This window comes from Porites lutea, chromosome 5, assembly GCF_958299795.1.
Source record: "Porites lutea chromosome 5, jaPorLute2.1, whole genome shotgun sequence".
Lineage (NCBI taxonomy): Eukaryota > Metazoa > Cnidaria > Anthozoa > Scleractinia > Poritidae > Porites > Porites lutea.
The window spans coordinates 20405181-20422746 of NC_133205.1; the positions used below are offsets into that span (position 1 = coordinate 20405181).

The window sequence follows — 17566 nt, forward strand, 5'->3', positions numbered from 1 at the left end:
AAAGTCATCACCGTCTTCTTCCTCGTGTTCTCAGGACATGACGTCAATGGATATATCGACAGTGGCCTATTTCATAAACGAATGTCCAGCTTTTGTCAGTTTCTATATATTTTATGTCATTCTTTAAAATAAATTAAAGGCTTTTAAACTTTATCTGAGTTTGTGGTCATTTCTGAGTGATACGCTGAGTCAGAGAATCTCGAGAAAAGCAATCTCCCTGTTCCCCACAGGACCGGCTATTCAGCCTAATGATTCAAATTAGAGGAAAAGGGAGACCATTATGTTGTATCTTTGTGTGCTAAAAGTTAATACGAATTACACATGTGCTTGATCACACACCTGACATGTCGCAAAAGGCAAAACAGGTAGTGCAAGATCTTTTTCTCGTACCAGCTAACTGATAAATAACCAATTGTCTAGTCTGTGTATACAGCAACCCCTTAGGATTTTTCCTCAGGAGGGCTATTTTGAATGGACCGGCACAAGTCAAAAACGAGGGTTGTAAAAGAGCCGGCTACTTGGGCTCTCTAAGAAAGGGCATGACAGATTTCGGAAAATATATTGGAAGTTGGTGCGACAATAAAAATGCTTGTGGAAGATGTGAAACGTCGAACGCTTGACAAAATTCTTGAAAGAAGACAACCTCTCTGACCATGACTCCTAAAACAAGCAAAACGACCCGTTCTATTTATTCTTCCTTTTTATATCTGCCTTAGGATAACAATATTCTAATTCTTAGTAATATTCTACTTCACCATAACCGTAAGTGGAACAACTTGACCACCATATTTTTGGCAAGACCGCAGCAGTCTTTATAGGGCAAATTACGTTTTTTAAGTAAACGACAGAACTATGCGCCTTAAAATACAAGCATTTACAGTAGTTCTGTAAAAGCAACCAAGGATTTGCCAAGAAGAATAAAGCTGCGACTGGATTTGGGAGTTCTCGTCAAGTATTTCCACAACATTTAACAAAAATATTTTTGTACTTGTATACCAATTACGAGCCTTTCGTTGTAAACCAAGAAAGGTTCAATAACTTTGACGGTTCTCCACAAAGTATTTTTCTACCAGCACCCCCGAAAACCAAACGAATTCATACTCCAATCATCCTTAAAAACGGACTTTCAATAGCATGGAGTGAGGAATGCGCGAGGTTCTCGAGGGGCCTTAGTTATGCCAACTGAGAATCTAACACGCCATATTTCCCATATTTCACGGGACCAGGAAAAATGTTCTTTGCGGGGCCTTTCTTAGGGTAATAAAAATCTGGTGGGCGCTTCAAAATCACGCCAAACTCGGACGAAAGGGTCGGTGCTGGTGGTGGTGGTGCAGGTGTTTGAATTGATGTATTCTCTGGAACTAACTCAAGACTCTTTGCTCGGGATAAACCCGGATTATTTGGTCTCGGCGAGCTTTTGCTCGCTTGGCTGAGTTGGCTTCTTGCGGATATATTGGGATCACTATGGACAGTCGAAGGTTTTGATTGTTTCCATGGATTGTGAAGGCCACCAAAGAACCCACGAGCACTCGAGAAAAGCAGCCCAGCTGTACGACTGACAACACCCGCTGACCTAGGCGCGTCAGCACTAGAATGACTTTCAAGGGAAGGCTCGGGTCCGTTGGACGTTTCATAGCTAGGACTGTCAGGCAGAAGTTCAGGTGTACTGGACCCTTTACGCTTGCGATGACGTCTCTTCTTACTCTCACTGGTATTGAAGGTATTACCCTACAGGAAATAGAGTACTACAGTTGGTAATCATTTCTAGATTAAGAGTGTTTCTCAATAGTGACCGTTAGATTCTAAAACGAGGACGACTACAAGCATATGGCGCAATGGCGGCCGCACGTGTTTTTTAACGTTGGCCAAATTTTTGGCTACCATTGTTAAGTGCAGGCATCTGCAATTGTATTGCTTTGATGGCAACTAAAGATGAAATTAAGTCACTCTTGGAGCCCGAAATTGGACCTCTAAAAGCTAAATTAACCTCGATTGAAAAGTCATTCTCTGAATTGGAAAAGTCGGTCAAACACTTCTCTGCAAAGTATGATGAGCTCCTGAAGCAAGTACAGCGCTCAAATGATAGAACAGCAAGCCTTTCCACTGATGTTAAGAACCTAAAGGAAGATATGAAGCAGTACAAGAAAATAGGGCGCGAAATTGAAGATCTTTCTCAATACTTGCGCTGCGACTGCTTGGAGCTGACAGGTGTTTTACCAACCGAAGAAGTATCTTGTTTTGACCTTGTTTGTTCTATTGGGAAGGAAATGGGTATCGAGCTGCAAGATGAAGACATCTCCACGGCCCACCGTTTACCCACTTACAATAAAAGTTCAGAAGACAAGATTATCGTCAAGTTTACGCGTCGCAGTATTCGGGACGAGTTTTACGGAAAGAGGAAAACAATCGCCGGCAAAGAAGTTGGTAAAGTTGGCACTCTACGGGATCTTTCTCAAGACCCAAAGAAGAAATTATATATCTCCGAGTCGCTAACACAAGCAAGAAAGAAATTGTTTGGCAGCATTAACAAGTTTAAGAAGGACAACAAATGGAAATATATTTGGACAAAAAACGGGCGAATATACCTCAAGCAAGGAGACGGGGAAAAGCGTACGGCAACAGCTCCCTACCCATATAAAAGACCTTTCAACTTATAACTTTCCTAAAACATTAAAAGAATACTTGTTGGCCGAACAATTAACTTACTGAAATTATTTTATTTTAATCATATCGTCATGTACTATGATGACTGTTTTCTCTTCTTTTTTTTTGCCATCTAAGTGCTTTTTTTTTTTTTATGGTGTGTGTATGTCTTAAGTTGTTTTGTATGTCTAGTTATTGTGATGTCCTGTACATTTGACACTACTTTCAAAGAACTAGTTGCTAGCTCGAAAACCTTACGGTTATCTAGCCGCTAGGCATTTCCTTCTACGTAATAATATTTAGTTTAAATTGTAATTGAATATTCTACGTGTTAAGTTACTAATTATTCAATAAGTTTGACAAACCCTGTAATGGAAATGTGAATAAAGTGTTGTTGTTGAAGAGATTTTCTCAATGGCAAGAAGTGCGTTGCGTGAGCCAACATCATTTTGGCGGGAAAACGTGACAGCCGTGGTCATTCTACTACGCGTTTTAGCGAGAATGTCATGGAGGCGGAAATAAGTTATCAAATGTTAGAAGTTTTATCATTCTGCGATCGGGAGAGGGCTCAAACTCCTTCAATAAAATAACCGTTCTAACTTGCAATAAAACTTTCCAGGCTTACTATTTTCTGAGAAGAGGCAAAAAAACCTCTGAGTCGTCCATGCTCACGATTCTAAAGGTCTCTATTTTAGAATTGCTCCCTGCGAAAGAAATTCCAGCCTGATCAAAGCGGTGAAATATTTGTCGTGTGAGGAAGCAGCATGAAATCAGAGACAAGAAATCCTACTATCCTGTAAATACAGCCTACTCACATCGCTCCACGCCGTAGGGTCGGGCCATTAGGGACCTTAAGATCCGACGACGGCGACGGCGGCGAAGAACGTCAAAAAAGCAATAGGTTTAGTAACCAAAACAACACATTTGCACGTGCATCACGCTTTTTTGTACATTTCTTTGCCGTCACTGCAAGACTACGACGTGAAAATGCCCAATTACACGTTGTACAGAGGAGGTACACAAGCGACGACGAAATTTCCTCTCTCTATCTGAACTTGGATATGGTTCTTAGGAATTCAACTTTAGAAGGATCCACCTGCATTTGACAAACTTAGTGACTTGGAGTAATCGCGATGAAGATTGAAAGAACGCGAATTTACTTTTTCAGCGACGTTTTCGCTGCCGTCGCCGTCCTCGGATCTTAAGGTCCCTATTTCCTAGCGACGGAGAGCGACGAGAGGCGGCTGTATTTGCAATGGAACAGTATACACCCTATTCTTTCCCCTTCTGGAAATAAACAAAGCTGGCGAATGATAATTAGAGCTTACTCTAGAAACCTTCTAGTGGACTAACATTTAACATTAAAATTCAAACATCAAGGATTAGCTATAAATACACAACAGCATTGTGTGAAAACCTACCTTTACTAATTTGTTGCCATGGTGATCTGTATCAGTGCCGCCTCCGATACTCTCCGGTTCCGCCATCTTGACAAAACTGAAAAGAAGCTGTTCTTTTCCACCTAACCTAGGAACTAAAATAAAAACAAATAAATACGTTTGCACACTGTACACATTGGACCGACAATAGATGTTTCAATAACTTGTAATGTGGTGGTAAAAATGAATAAATGAATGAACAAAATATATTGCTCCGATATCACAAATAAGGGGTTCTGAAAACCTCTTGTTGCATAAATGCGTTCTGAAGTATAATTGATATGAAAATAATTGTTAATTATCATGCAGATTAAACTCACTTTCACGAGTAAACACTGCCTCGTTTTGAAAATGAGAGTTTTTGGAACTCTGAAGTGGCAAACTAAAAAGTAATCCAAGTTAAGATTTTTAACTACTAAGCGAAACGTAAGGAGGTATGTGGGGAGACATTTCATGTTGATATCACGTTGATAAAATGCCAGATGAATATTCCTAGTGCGCGAACGTAGTACTCACCTTCCGACAAGACAGTGGATTTGCTGCGCTTGCTATCCTCAATTGCAAGTCGAGGGGGGCCATGACCGTTCATAAGGTGCACTGACCTCCCGGGTGAGTTAGAAGTCATCTGATTATTGTTTCTCTTTGCAAACAGTAGAAACAGAAGAAGAATTAAAACTATTTCAATGCAAAGACCGATAACATGGCGCTCCATCACTTCCTTATTGAGTGGATCCATACGGGCTTTCATATCAGCAACTGCGTTGGTCAGGTTATCCAGCTTTGATTGCAGTTTAGTGATCTGTTCCTTTTGGTTGTTGATCTATAGAAGGAGTGAGTAAAGTTTACATTTAAAAAGAAGTAACATTGGCTCGATTAATATGTGCATGTAAACAAGGCATTTGCACAGGAAATTTTCTACACTGTAGAACGTAAACCAAACGCGGCGCTTGATGGAACGTGGCGAACGCCATTAAACGTAAATGGTTGCACTAAAGGTTCTACCATCGCTAGACCAATGTTGACGTTATCTTCAAGTGACGGGCCAATAGAGAGCATCTGGGTGGGAGTAAGTTTGAAACTGTCTTTCACAGCAGTTAATTCATCCAACTCGAGCTTGTTCCATAGTTTTAATTCATTGAGCACTTGAGATCGTTGACAAGGACGGAGCACGCTCAGTCGAAATCCGTGTGTTGCAAAGTAGAGCATTCACGCCATATTATTATTGTACTAATCTCGCCCAATCTCAAACGGAAAATTTTTAAGAGGATGATAAACAAAACTGTGAACGTTCATTTTTGCGAATTGAGGGGTAGAAAATGCACGGAAGAGTAAACACCAGCTAATAAGAACCTACATTATTTGAGGCCTGGCAAACAAGGCTCTTTTTTGGGGGGGTAGTTATTAGTAATTTAGGCTAAGAACGTTCTTTATTAGGTTCTTCATTTCTATGAAGGAGATATTATAATTGTTGACTACCAGAAAAATAGAGAAACTTGAGAGTTTGATCCTTAAATATACAGTGTTTATTCACAACTGTACATTGCAAACCTTCATGCAAAGTTCATGAAGACAATTACAATCTGTACTTTTTATACAGGGACCGCGGAGGGGGAGGGGCTGGTAGGGCCGCGGCCCCACCACTTTCTTGCGCTAAAAAGAAAAATAATTAAAATTAAAAAAAAGACTTGAAACAAGTTTTTTCCGTCTATATTCCGCTATATTCTCTGTATTTTCTTTAATTTCAAACGCCAGGCATTTTGTGGGGCTCCTGTGCTTTTCGCGGTAATTGTGCCCTGGGGCCGACTTGCCCCTTGATCAAACGCCATGCCTTGGCAATTGCCTTGGCCACCCCTTCGCTTCGTTCGGCAGCGTGTTTTGTAAATCCAGCTCCGGCAGAGTTTTTTATCAGTTTTATCAGACGAAATGAAGATTATTACTAGCTTTTTCAAGCCAAACAAAGGTGAGTAGTTCTTTTGAGTTGATAAAAGTTTTATGTTTTGTCTTTCTCCTTTCGAATCAATGAAATATTCGATGGCACGAAGAATTACATTACTTGAACAGTGAACGGCCATAGGCCTATTGCATTTAAAGTCCGTACCCCCCGGTTGAGGACTTACCTTTTCATCTTACCCCTTAAGATTGGCTAAAATTGCATTCACCCCTGAAGACTTCCAAAAAATATGGGTTTACCCCTGAAGAATTGGGTCATACCCCTGAAGAATTTGGGTTTACCCCTGAAGAATTTTGTGAAAATTAAGGCTTCACCCCCAAAGAATTCCATATTTGTTTACTCTATATCTACCCCTAAAGAAATCCTCAATTTTTATAACTTACCCTTGGAGAATTCCATGGTTCCTCAACCGGGGGGGGGGGGGGGGGGTGCGGATGTTAAATGCAATAGCCCATAGTTAGAAATTTTTCGATTTTCAATATGAAAAAGTTATTTTCAATTGTCAGCCCTCCCACTTTTCACCTTGCTCCGCGGTCCCTGTTATAAACTTTTTTTTCGTTGTATGAACTACAGTAATACTCCTATCTGTAATTACAGTTTGGTGTGAGTACCTTCTTGTAATATCACTTGGCAATCTCGAAGTCAAACTCCTTGGTCAAAATGTTTATCTTTACAGTATCTACCTGTAAGACAGATACAAGAACCTGCTTGTTTTTTCTTGGCTAAACAGGTTCTTACATTTTTGGGTATTAAAATGCCAAATTTCTGCCAGCAGGTCCTTAATCCACAGGTTCTTATTAGCGGGTGTTTATTCTATTTTGTGAAGGTTCAACTTCCTCAGATTAATGTTACGCTAAGAACATGAACACTCGCTTCGACAAAGGATAGAGTTACTGATTGCTTCGTAACTCTCACCACTTTTTCCCAACACTAAGAATTATACTAAGATCAAACATACAATAGTTTCTGCCTTCTTGGTAGCATTGGTCAGCAGGGCAACTTTCTTATCCGAGTTCTTCTGTAATTCTTCCACTGACTTGCGGTATCTGTGACCGGAAATAAGACAACTCTTGTTAGCATCATAAAGCATCAACTTTGTTTCTCTTGATAAGATCAAAACCAGACAAACACAACGTGCATTCTAACAAGAAAAGACACAAGGCACAAGCTGCAGTTCTGAAGATTTAAACCTGTTTAACTCCCCCCCCCCCCAGAAAAAAAGAGGGCAGGGGGAGGGGAGGGGAGGAGAATCTTCACAATGACCTTACACGTAAGCCTAAATTTCAGACAACTATTTTGAGTCGTTTTTACTCCCTCAGTAACGTCTGAATTTCAGGCTACATAAACATGACTTCTTTGAAGAAGGAACTAACAGATACGAAGTTATAGGATTGTCCCAAGCATTTTCTCTGAGCACTCTAAACTACTTTTATTTCACTCTGGTCATGTACTACAGTACAATGGTTTTAGAGCCCAGCTACAACTGTGATCCAAACCGGTTGATACAAATTGAAAAAGACCTATTTTTTCCTGTCATTCGGACTAAAATGAAACCCCTCGCTTAAATGAATTGCCTTACTCCCCCTTCCTCTCTAATAACGATTTTTCGAGTAATACCAGGGCCCGGTTCCTCGAAAGATGGTTACGTTTAACCCAGGATTAAGCTTAGTTTTAAGGAAGGTTTTCTTGTCTAAGGACATGCAACTCAAGCTAAAAAAATACTGTTGAGCCTTTACCCCCAGATACAGCAATGATAACACAAAAGATTACTCTACGCAATACGTAGGAAGGTAAATTACAAAAATGGAACAAAATTTTAATCCTGGATTAGCGTTAATCGACCTTTCAGGAACTAGGCCCAGGGCCAGATTGTTCAAAACTGGGTTAAGATAACCTAGGGTTAGTGTGAAATAAGAATTCAGATATGAAAGCTTAAAAAGTAAATTCAGTTTAATTCTTTTTGTCAACAAGTTGATGATTGGATGGTCTTAAAAACAACAGAGCAAATTATCCGAGAAAATGCTTTTGAAAAAAGAAAAAGAAACCTGAGTTAAATTTAACCCTGGGTTAAGCGCTAATCGGCCTTCGAACAACTCGGCCCAGAATTATATACACTGGTTTAAAGGCCAAACCACTATTGAATAGGGGGAGAGACTGGGGTAATTTTATTCGATGTTTAGAGGAGATGGTAATATGGCGCGTAATTCTAATATATAGATTTAGCCAGGGCTAAAAGCGAAGCTCTGGTTAATAATACTTGTAAACAAAAAAAATTAAATCGCGTAATGCTAAACGGGGAGGGCAATGAAAATGGCATCAAGATCAATAGATCTAATTAGCAAAAAAACAAATTGCACGTGCAGCACACTTTTTTTTCTAATTAGCCAAAAAAAAAAACAAATTTGCACGTGCAGCACGCTTTTTGTCTTTCTTTGCCGTTGTTTTGCACAACTACAACGCTGTTTTGTAGGACTAAAACGTCAAACTTCCTAGTTACACATTATTTTTGTGGAGGAATTGTCGTATGTGCTTACCCAATGTTTTGTCTCCTGTGTTCATGTTCGCTTTTATTTTTCACTGCCGCTCATTTTTACCTTGCTGGCCGCTAGCATTTCTCATTGTCTCACAGCCGCTTTGAATTTTCATGTTTTTCTTCCTACAAAATTCGTCTCTGTTGTTTTCAGTCACTCGCTCTAGCTCTTTCTCTGTTATCCACGTGAGTGTAAACATCAAAAATAACGTCCAAAAAGACACGACTTTGTTGTTGTTTTTTCTTTCTAAAAGTCCGAACGGCCATGCGATTTCTTTCCAAATAAAACCTTGAGTTGCATTTGGGTTGCCATACCTGACTGAATTATTTTACATTGGTATGCCTGTGGTGCGGACGGACGGTCGGGCGGGCGGTCGGTGTACGGTCACGTGATTACCAAATTTTCTCGGATGGGTAGTTTACCACATTCTTTTACCCATGGTGCTCCGCTGCGCGCTTCGCGCGCGAGAGCTCCGCTAAAAATTAATAGATGGAACCATCTGAAGAGTTTTGTCTATCAGGTTGTAAATGTAGCTTTAGCCTGGGATCAGGCTCCGTAGTGGAGGAAAAGGTGAAAAAGGGGGAGAAACAGCAAAAAAAAAAAACATCAAGAAAAGAAAAAACAAACAAAGACACTCTTAAACAACTACAACTACAACAAAAACCATGGACTGGGGTGTGGAAAAGGGCGGCAGAAAAAAAGAATTCCCGTGCCCAGCTTCCCACTTTTTTGTTATTTCTGCCCCTTCATTTGCTGTATTTTTTTTCGCCTTTTCCCTTTTGCAGCCGGAGCCTGGGCCCACACAAGTAAAGCTTTAAAGAGAACATGGTGCTGTAACCACTTGTATCAACAAGGGATTGAAGAGATCTTGTAAAAGTTACCTCTGATGCAGCTGTTCCATATACAGGGTGCTCATGTTCAAATTCTGTTCCAGAACCTTGATCTTGTTACTAAGACGGACAAATATGGATTCCTTCTGCCCTCCTGACCCGACCCCTGACGATACTCCAGCTGAAGAAGAAACAGCGGCTTGTTGAGCTTTGTTGAGTATTGAAGTATCAAGAGTAGCCTCTGCTGACGATGCTGCAGTTGAAAACTCATGGCTAGGCAAGCTTGTGTCTCCAATAACAGGAGGAGCTGGCAATGGAAGAACAGGGTCTGAAGTGTCAGTAATGTCAATACCAGGAGGAATGGTAGGCTGAATAACTGGATCCACATTTTCAGATTCCAACATTTTGGATGCCGATTTTGTGCTCTCAATACCTGGCTCCTGGTTGTCCAAATCTGGTTTCAATCCTTCACCTTCTGTTCTAACTGGATCTAAATTTATGCTTGAAAAATCAGTTGCTTTGGTTGATTCTGACACTTCAATGGCACTATGTACAGGCTCTTTTTCTAAATGTACCTCTTCAGGTAATTGAGCAGTACCCTCTCGTCCATCTTTGTCAGTGAGTTTTGTCTCCAAGACGTCAATATCTGGAGAAGATTGAGACATAATGTGAATTGAATTTGGCCCTTTGCATTCCGATGGTGTAGCTTCGGTTTTATCTTTACCCTTGCTACCCTTTAATTCATCAGTAACAGTTACATTGTCTTCTACTTTCTCTTCATCTTTGGAACTTATATCCTTCACATTCAAAGGCAATGGCTGTTGAGAAGTGCCTTTTGTCACAGAGTGTGTCTGTTCACTTCCTAACACAGTTGACAGTCTGTCAGGAATGCTTTGTACAGGTTGTTTATTTAACTCCTGCTGATCGTGTAACTTGGATTCACCTTGTGGAACATCAACAAAAGGATCCTTAATTACTGGCACTTGGGAACTTTTAAGTACCACAGACGAAGAAGCTGGCAGAGTGGTATTTAAAGGTAAGGACGTAACAACTGACACTTCTGCTAATGAGGGGGTTTTGTCATCAGTTTCCCTCTTCTTCTCATCCTCTGACACGAAAATGTTTAGTGACTCGCTAGGCTTCAAAACTCCGGGCGAAGGGTCAACATATTCTGAAACTCCCGATGCGCCTGAGCTGGTAACTTTGTTTGATATTTTCAGAACGCTGGAAGACATTTCAGGAATGATAACAGAGAATTCTTGGTCTACGACATCTAATTCAGCACTCTTCTCTTCTGAGTTGTCAGCAGTAGATGGCTCTCCAGCCTGTTCTGCAGGAACTTTCTCTTGGTCTTGACTTTCTTTCTTTTCATAAGATTCACCTTTATCTTTTTCATGAGCTACAGTTAAATTTCGCTTGTAATCACCACTCGTGGCTAAATTTATTGATACTGTAAAGTTTTCATTCTTTGAAAACAGTATTCGTCCCACAAAACACCCCAGACTGTAGTGCCCCAATACCTGAGAAAACAACTGGCATGCTGATGGAGCAGGGCTGCATGTATGAGTCTCTCCCTCGTTATCTGCTTTGCTGCAAGGTGGACTATCTTCATGGCTTATATTACCAGACACACATTTTCTTTGTGAAGCATTTCTATCACGACTGTGACCTTGCTTTACTAAACAGGCATTGTCACTAGTCATTTGTGAATTTTCGTTAAGCTCTTCATGACCAACAAGAGTGACAATTTTGCCCTTGCTTTCACCTTGGGATTCCTTCTCAGAAGCAGTCATTTTATTGTCTTGGGTGCCGAGTTTACTATTATCTCCTTCCTTATCTTGCTTGTTATCAAGCCCATTACCAGTGAATTTCTTGACCAGATTAAAAACCGTATCAGCTGCTCTTTCCAGCAGATTTTGCTCCTTGGGTTGATCTTCAACCTTGGCACCAGGATCAGAAGGTAACACTGGCACATCACTGTCACTGTCACTGTTATCATTCTCTTCCTGTCCATCTGTTTCATGGTCTTCCAGCTCTTCCATCATGCTGCTGCCGTGCACACGCAGAAGGCTCAGTGGGCAGTAATGCTCTGAGCCAAAGTGACTCAACATCTCAACCTAATTGAATTAAGGACAACACATAAGGTACTTACAGGGTTTATGTAACACTATTTGCAACAATGTGTCTGTTTAAAAAAGCTAAAAATTGTCTTCGCATTGACTGAATTCCAAAAAAAGAAAGAAATTTCTACCTACAAGGTACTTAAAATAAGGGATTTGTTAATAAGACAACCATAAGCGTCATACGTGCAATGTTTTGTTCTTTAAAGCCTTAGACAAAACGAGCAAGATAAATGTGTTGTACACTAAATATGTCACTCATTAAGCCACAAGAAGGCGAAAAAGGCGCGAAATATGAGTAATATATCTTGTTCTTTAAGCCTTGATGAAAAAAAACAAGTGCGATTAACGTGTAACAGGATGTCAGAAAGTTGCTGAGCACAATAAACCTTCTGGCCACAGCTGTTTAAAACTTGGATAGCACTATCCACCATATAAATCACTATCCAGTAGATAAGTATTAAGGAAACAAGTTATGTTATCCAGTAAATAGTGACATATCGGGTGGATAATGTTATCCATTTTTTAAACAACTGGGGCCTGATGACTAACTTTGGCTTCGGGCAACTTGACAGCAAACTGTTCACAGATTCATACCTTAAAGTACTTGGCATAGATTGGTTCATCTAGTGGAAAAGTTTGTATTGTCCTTTCCTCGCGAGCTTGAAATGTCCCTAACATAGTCCACTCTCTCGTGGGATATCTTTTACTGACATACACCCGAAAGCTTTCAGGAGTGGAAGAGAATAGTTCAAAGTTTGCAATTTGTATGCTTTTGACTTGAGCCAGATCACATAACTCCACAATAAACCACACTTGTGCACTACACGGATTTAACATATACAAGTCTCTATTTTCGACCAAAATACTGTCAACATTAGATGCTTCACTATTGTGACCTAAGATCTTTGCACCACAGTCTACTGAAGCATAATTGCTTTGTTTTCGTTCCTTTAATTTCTTGGGTTTGGGTGCAGCTCCACTTGAGTTCTCAGCACTCTGCTGTTTACTTTTCTCTTCTTCCTCCTGTAAAACTCTTCTTTTAAATTCATCAAATGAAGGCATTTCTTCTTCCTTCAGTTTGGTTTCCTCTTCTGCTGCTTGGTTTAAAGCTGCCGTTATGCTGTCTTCTTCCTCCTTTGGACTTGTTGCTGAAGGTGCAGTAGGCGTGGGCTCACTGTTGATTGGATTTGGAGGGCTGCAATAGTAAACAGATAAAAATTAAAAATTATCCATAAATAATATAATATAAGGTAAATAGAGGAAACTAATGGTGTATTATTTTCATTCTTTAAATTTACCCTTTCATCTGTTTTTCACCTTGTGGTAGTTTTTAATTCATTGCACTGTAAAGTTTACTTACATGGAGTCTAAAAATGAAGAGAACACCTCTGGCTCTTTTGTTGCTACCACTCCCTCAGAGAAAGTGCCAGCTCTAACATTTTGACTTCCCTGGGATGACTGAATCTGGCTTGGATTACTGGGAGGTATAAGGATTATTGATGAAACCATGTATTCTCTTGGTTGTGAGTATGAGTCACTGCTACCTGCGTGGTTTACGACAGTAATGGACAAATCAGCATCATAGCTTGGGGTGGCTGGAGCCACTGTTGGTGTAACAAGTTCTTCCAGTTCTGGTGTGGACAGGAAGACACTTGAGGAGGCTTCTTGTGATGTGGTCAATGAGTCATCTGATAAAGGCAATTCTTGAGATTCTTTCTGTAACAAACGAAAGAGTGAAATACATTTTAAAGAGTTCTTAATTATGCCACTTATGCAAAGTCACTCTGTCTAGGCCCCCTTCCTCCTTGTGGAGGAGGAGAGAAATTCTAACCAATAAATTTCTACAAGACAAGAGAGTTGTGAATCACAACACTCATCTATCTGAAGTTCATTTCCCTACAACAGGGCTTAAGCGTGGAATGAAATACTCAGCTGCATGTACTTTAATAGACAAATTATGTCACTTTTGAATTTTAAGGCAGCTACATTTCTGTAGCCAGTAGATGGTAATGTAGCAGCCAGTTGAACATGTCAGGGCAATTTATCATGTTAATGAGTTAATTTACTAAAACGTGTTAATTGATAAGTCAAGCTTTTATTAATCAATTGGTTGTACGAGCCTTCATTGACAACAGCATTGGTTGTCTTCAATCTTCCAGGCTGTGCAGTTTTAAAGGGTCTGTGGCAGTGCTTTAGAGAGGAGGGTATTCAAAACTTCTGTATTTACAGTATTTAATTTACATGTACTTTATCAACAAAGCACGTACATTATAAAACCAGACCCAGCAACTGATTTTAAGGTGTTTCAAGGGCTGAAAGGTCAAGTAAAACAGGAAACATTGTTGTTCAACTTGTCACAATCCAATGTGAAATAAGAAGTTAAAAAGTATTGTTGCCCATATTACCAGCTGCACAAGCAACATGTTGCACAACAAATTTCAGTGCAACACCCAAGAGTGAAGGCACTGTATTTGTTCACACAAATAACTTATTTGAGGCCCCAAAATACGAGTTATAAGTCACTCCTTGTAACCAAAATTATCTCTCTTTTCAAGTCCCAGTGTACAATGAAATTTGTGTCCAATAGCCTGCCGCTAGTGGATTGTGCTATTGGGCTAGTGAATTCTGTTCTTAACTTACCAGCTGGGCAGGTAAAGTTTTTTGGGGAGTTCAAATTGCAGAAGAACTGTATACAATCCTGCTCATCAAATATTTTTCTTTAAGGCAGTTAAAGAGACTCTTAGGCTAGTACATGCTAGATACAGCTTGCCCAAATGGCAAACTGTAAAGCTGACTTTCTTTACTCCCCGAATCCTTTACAAATTGGTGGCAAATCCCTCATTATCCAAAAATGAATCAAATCCCCCATAAAAAACTTTGTAGGGTTATTGTTTCCCGTCTGCTAGTATTAACCTTAACACAAGGGTGGCTTTACACTGCAAGACTCACTTTTTGAAAGGCCAACATGTGTGAAAAAGACTTGACTTATCACAACATACATATGTAGGATTTTCTCAATGAGCTGCAACTTGCAACACCAAGAGTTTTAACATACATGCAAGTGCAAATATATATATATTTTTCTGTGACCTGAATTTTCTTTATGGTTATTAAATTTATATTATTTTGTGTGCTTTAATTCATGAGAAATTTCATTTGCATCTTTAATTTCAGGATTTTTTTAGAAATTGCAAAAAACACAATTGGCAAAATCTAAGATCAGTGAAATTTAGAACCAATAAGGTATATACATGTATTTAATACTTCTGCCCCAGTATCTGGGTACAAGAGGAACAAGATGTTGTCCTTTGGGCAAGCAGCTCTCAATGATTTAGTTGGAATTTGGTTCAACTTGCCTGGATCTATGCCCATCAGGCAAGTAAGCTTTAGAAGTTACTTGCCAAGCAACAAAATCTAGTCATCCTGGAATACCAGACAGGACTTTTTTCAAGCCCTGAAATAGTGAACTTTTTCTTTGTTTGTCTACAAATCTACATGACCAAAAATAGATGATGTCTTGCAGTTTGTGTTAAGCATGACTTCCAATGATTGGGACCACTGCTATAAAAAGTTCAACAAGCTGAACAATCGTAAGAAATAATATTGTAGTCATTTTAATCAGGGCTTCTGATAGGTTGCGGAGAAAAAGGTCAAATTTTGCGGAAAATCAGCTGATTTTGCGGGATTTTCGTGGGAATTTTCAAGGTAAACTTCACTGAGCAACAATCAATAAAATATGGCCGATTTGGGGGAATTCGCTAAAAATTGATCGGTTTTGGGATTATCTGACCGGAATGTTTTACATTTTTTTTAAAAGAGATAATCATTTGCTCTTTCAACAACTATAGCATCAAGAAATGAGCCGATGGCAAAGCTTTTTATATCATGGCTAGTGCCCAGTTTTTTGCAACATAATTTACGCCTGGTGGTTTTGGGATGTTGTTTGCTCGTTTCAAGATAAATTCGCAAGTTTGCGGCAATTGAACAGCACCAATAGCTGAGATAAGTTCCAAATATGTTGCGGTTTCAAGGGATTTTGTGGATTTACCTGAATTTTGCGGTTCAGCGACCACACAAAAAATTTATAAGCCCTGCATAATTTATTATCGAAACCCCCTTTACATAAGAATGTGATCAGTGATTGTTGTTGCAATAACCACTGTGATTGCTATAAGATGCAGTCTATAAGATGCAGTGGATAGGATATTTTCATACACTTTAATTTCAGCGATCTTTATTAGTGATTGTAGTTGATTTGAGTAATTAGGCTTTTTTTGGTCTTTTGATCTACACCGCATGTATCAGAGTTTTGCCAAGTAATTATTTTACAGTTCATGTTCCTTATTCACCAGTAAAATTCACTAGCAAAGGACACAGGTACATACCAAAATCACTCAAAAGATATTATAAAATGCCTTCAATAATGAGTATATTGGTTAATTATTTTAATAAAAATATTGTCTTACTCAAGAAATAAAGGTTTTGAGCCAATATCCATGGAATTAATCAGGACTAGCTAATAACTCTAAATTAAAATGCATATCCAACACAGGATACACAAGATTTAACAGAGCAACCTTCACAGGCAAAATTTGTTGAGTAGACAAACACATGAGAGAGACATAGAAGATAAAAGGTTCTTGTCTATAAAAACAAGGAGATGGCAGAGCTTGAACCCAGATCAACAGATCTGAAGTTCCAGGTGTCAACCACTTGGCTAGCAAACCTCCACTGCAGTACAGAACTTGAGAGCAGAAAATTGTAAATTGACAGAAAGTTTTTGAGAATGAACTACAGTAATCATTGAAACTACTGAAGGTGGTAACATTTGAACAGAAATTTGAGGTTAATTAACATGTATAACAAAATTCATTACAAGTCTCAAAAACAACAAAAACAACTAAGATTAAAAGAGCTCTGAAGAGTACTCGAGTTAAGTTCAGATGAACTGAAGTAAACACAGCAGGAAAAGCTACTACTAACCATTACATGAACATGTAAACAAGTTAGTGCTAGGAACATTTTAAAACATAATTTATGAATTAAAAACGCCAGAAAAAGAAACGGAGATTTTTACTGCGAAAAATATAACCAACTGGTAAACATCATTTCAACAAGGTACATGTCCAATGAATACTTGTCCCAAGCTGAGCTTGCCTATATATAACTTCTAGTTCGAAGTTCGCGTGACAATTTAGAACTCAATGTAAGCCATTTCATTTCTCCTTGTAATATTAAAATCACTTTTTAAAACAACACATCTGATGATGAATTAATTTAAGCCAGGAAACAGTTAGCAAATATCAGCCTGTGGACGTTTTTGATCTAGTAAACAACAGTACTAATATTAAACTTTGATTAATGGTTTACATACACGTACAGGTTCAATGTTAGAGGATAACGCCTCCGATAAATCCGGTTCTCCTTTCTCAGCAACGGAGGGAATGGCTTCCTTATTTCCATCGGGAGCTTGAAGGCTGTAAAGCAAGGTAAAAATTATCTTATTAGACCTAACCTACGTAGAATAGTAGTAACTAAAATTAACGTGGTACAAAACAACTTCAAAAGCTTCATACCTTACGATACAAGCGAAAAATAATAGCAGGAAAAATAATATTGACAAAATTTTCATGACCAGGAAAGTAGATGAAGGCCTTCGTTAAAGTCTTAACCTGGAAATTTTACGAAAAATTACGAAATAATGGCAAAATGTAGCGCCATAAACAGTGTGTTGAATCATATCGTCGCAAAATCTGTTGCTCGAAGCTGAAGCAGGCTCCAGGATGACGTGTAGGTGCCGACGTACCAGTCAGACTGGTTCGTGACTAGGTAGGTACTTCATATATGATTATTATTAGGTACGCATCGAGAAACCGCTTTCCATGCGTGCCGTCGTCTCATTAAAGAATCAAGAACAACCGCGCACGGCAGGCTTGATTAATAATCCAGTTCGCTCCGGGCTCAACCTTTGTCTGTCATCAAATTTCATTAATTTCAATCCATATCTCATAAGAGAACCCCTTCTTATGTTTACAGAGTGAAGGAATTT

General features: G+C 39.2%; 1 protein-coding gene across 2 annotated transcripts; it reads right to left on the reverse strand.

The window, feature by feature from the left end:
- Nucleotides 1–658: 658 nt before the first annotated feature.
- Nucleotides 659–17313, reverse strand: LOC140936709 (uncharacterized). Of its 2 annotated transcripts, none has more exons than XM_073386196.1 (9): nucleotides 17094–17313; nucleotides 16898–16994; nucleotides 12878–13233; nucleotides 12112–12712; nucleotides 9446–11511; nucleotides 6992–7079; nucleotides 4599–4902; nucleotides 4065–4177; nucleotides 659–1728 (listed from the first exon to the last, which is right to left on the reverse strand). In XM_073386196.1, exons 1-9 carry the CDS (start codon nucleotides 17147–17149, stop codon nucleotides 1174–1176), a joined length of 4236 nt encoding a protein of 1411 aa, XP_073242297.1. In that variant the 5' UTR covers nucleotides 17150–17313; the 3' UTR covers nucleotides 659–1173. The 2 variants fall into 2 exon arrangements, with proteins under 2 accessions (XP_073242297.1, XP_073242296.1); XM_073386195.1 differs by having other exon boundaries at nucleotides 16892–16994.
- Between the last annotated feature and the right edge of the window lie 253 nt (nucleotides 17314–17566).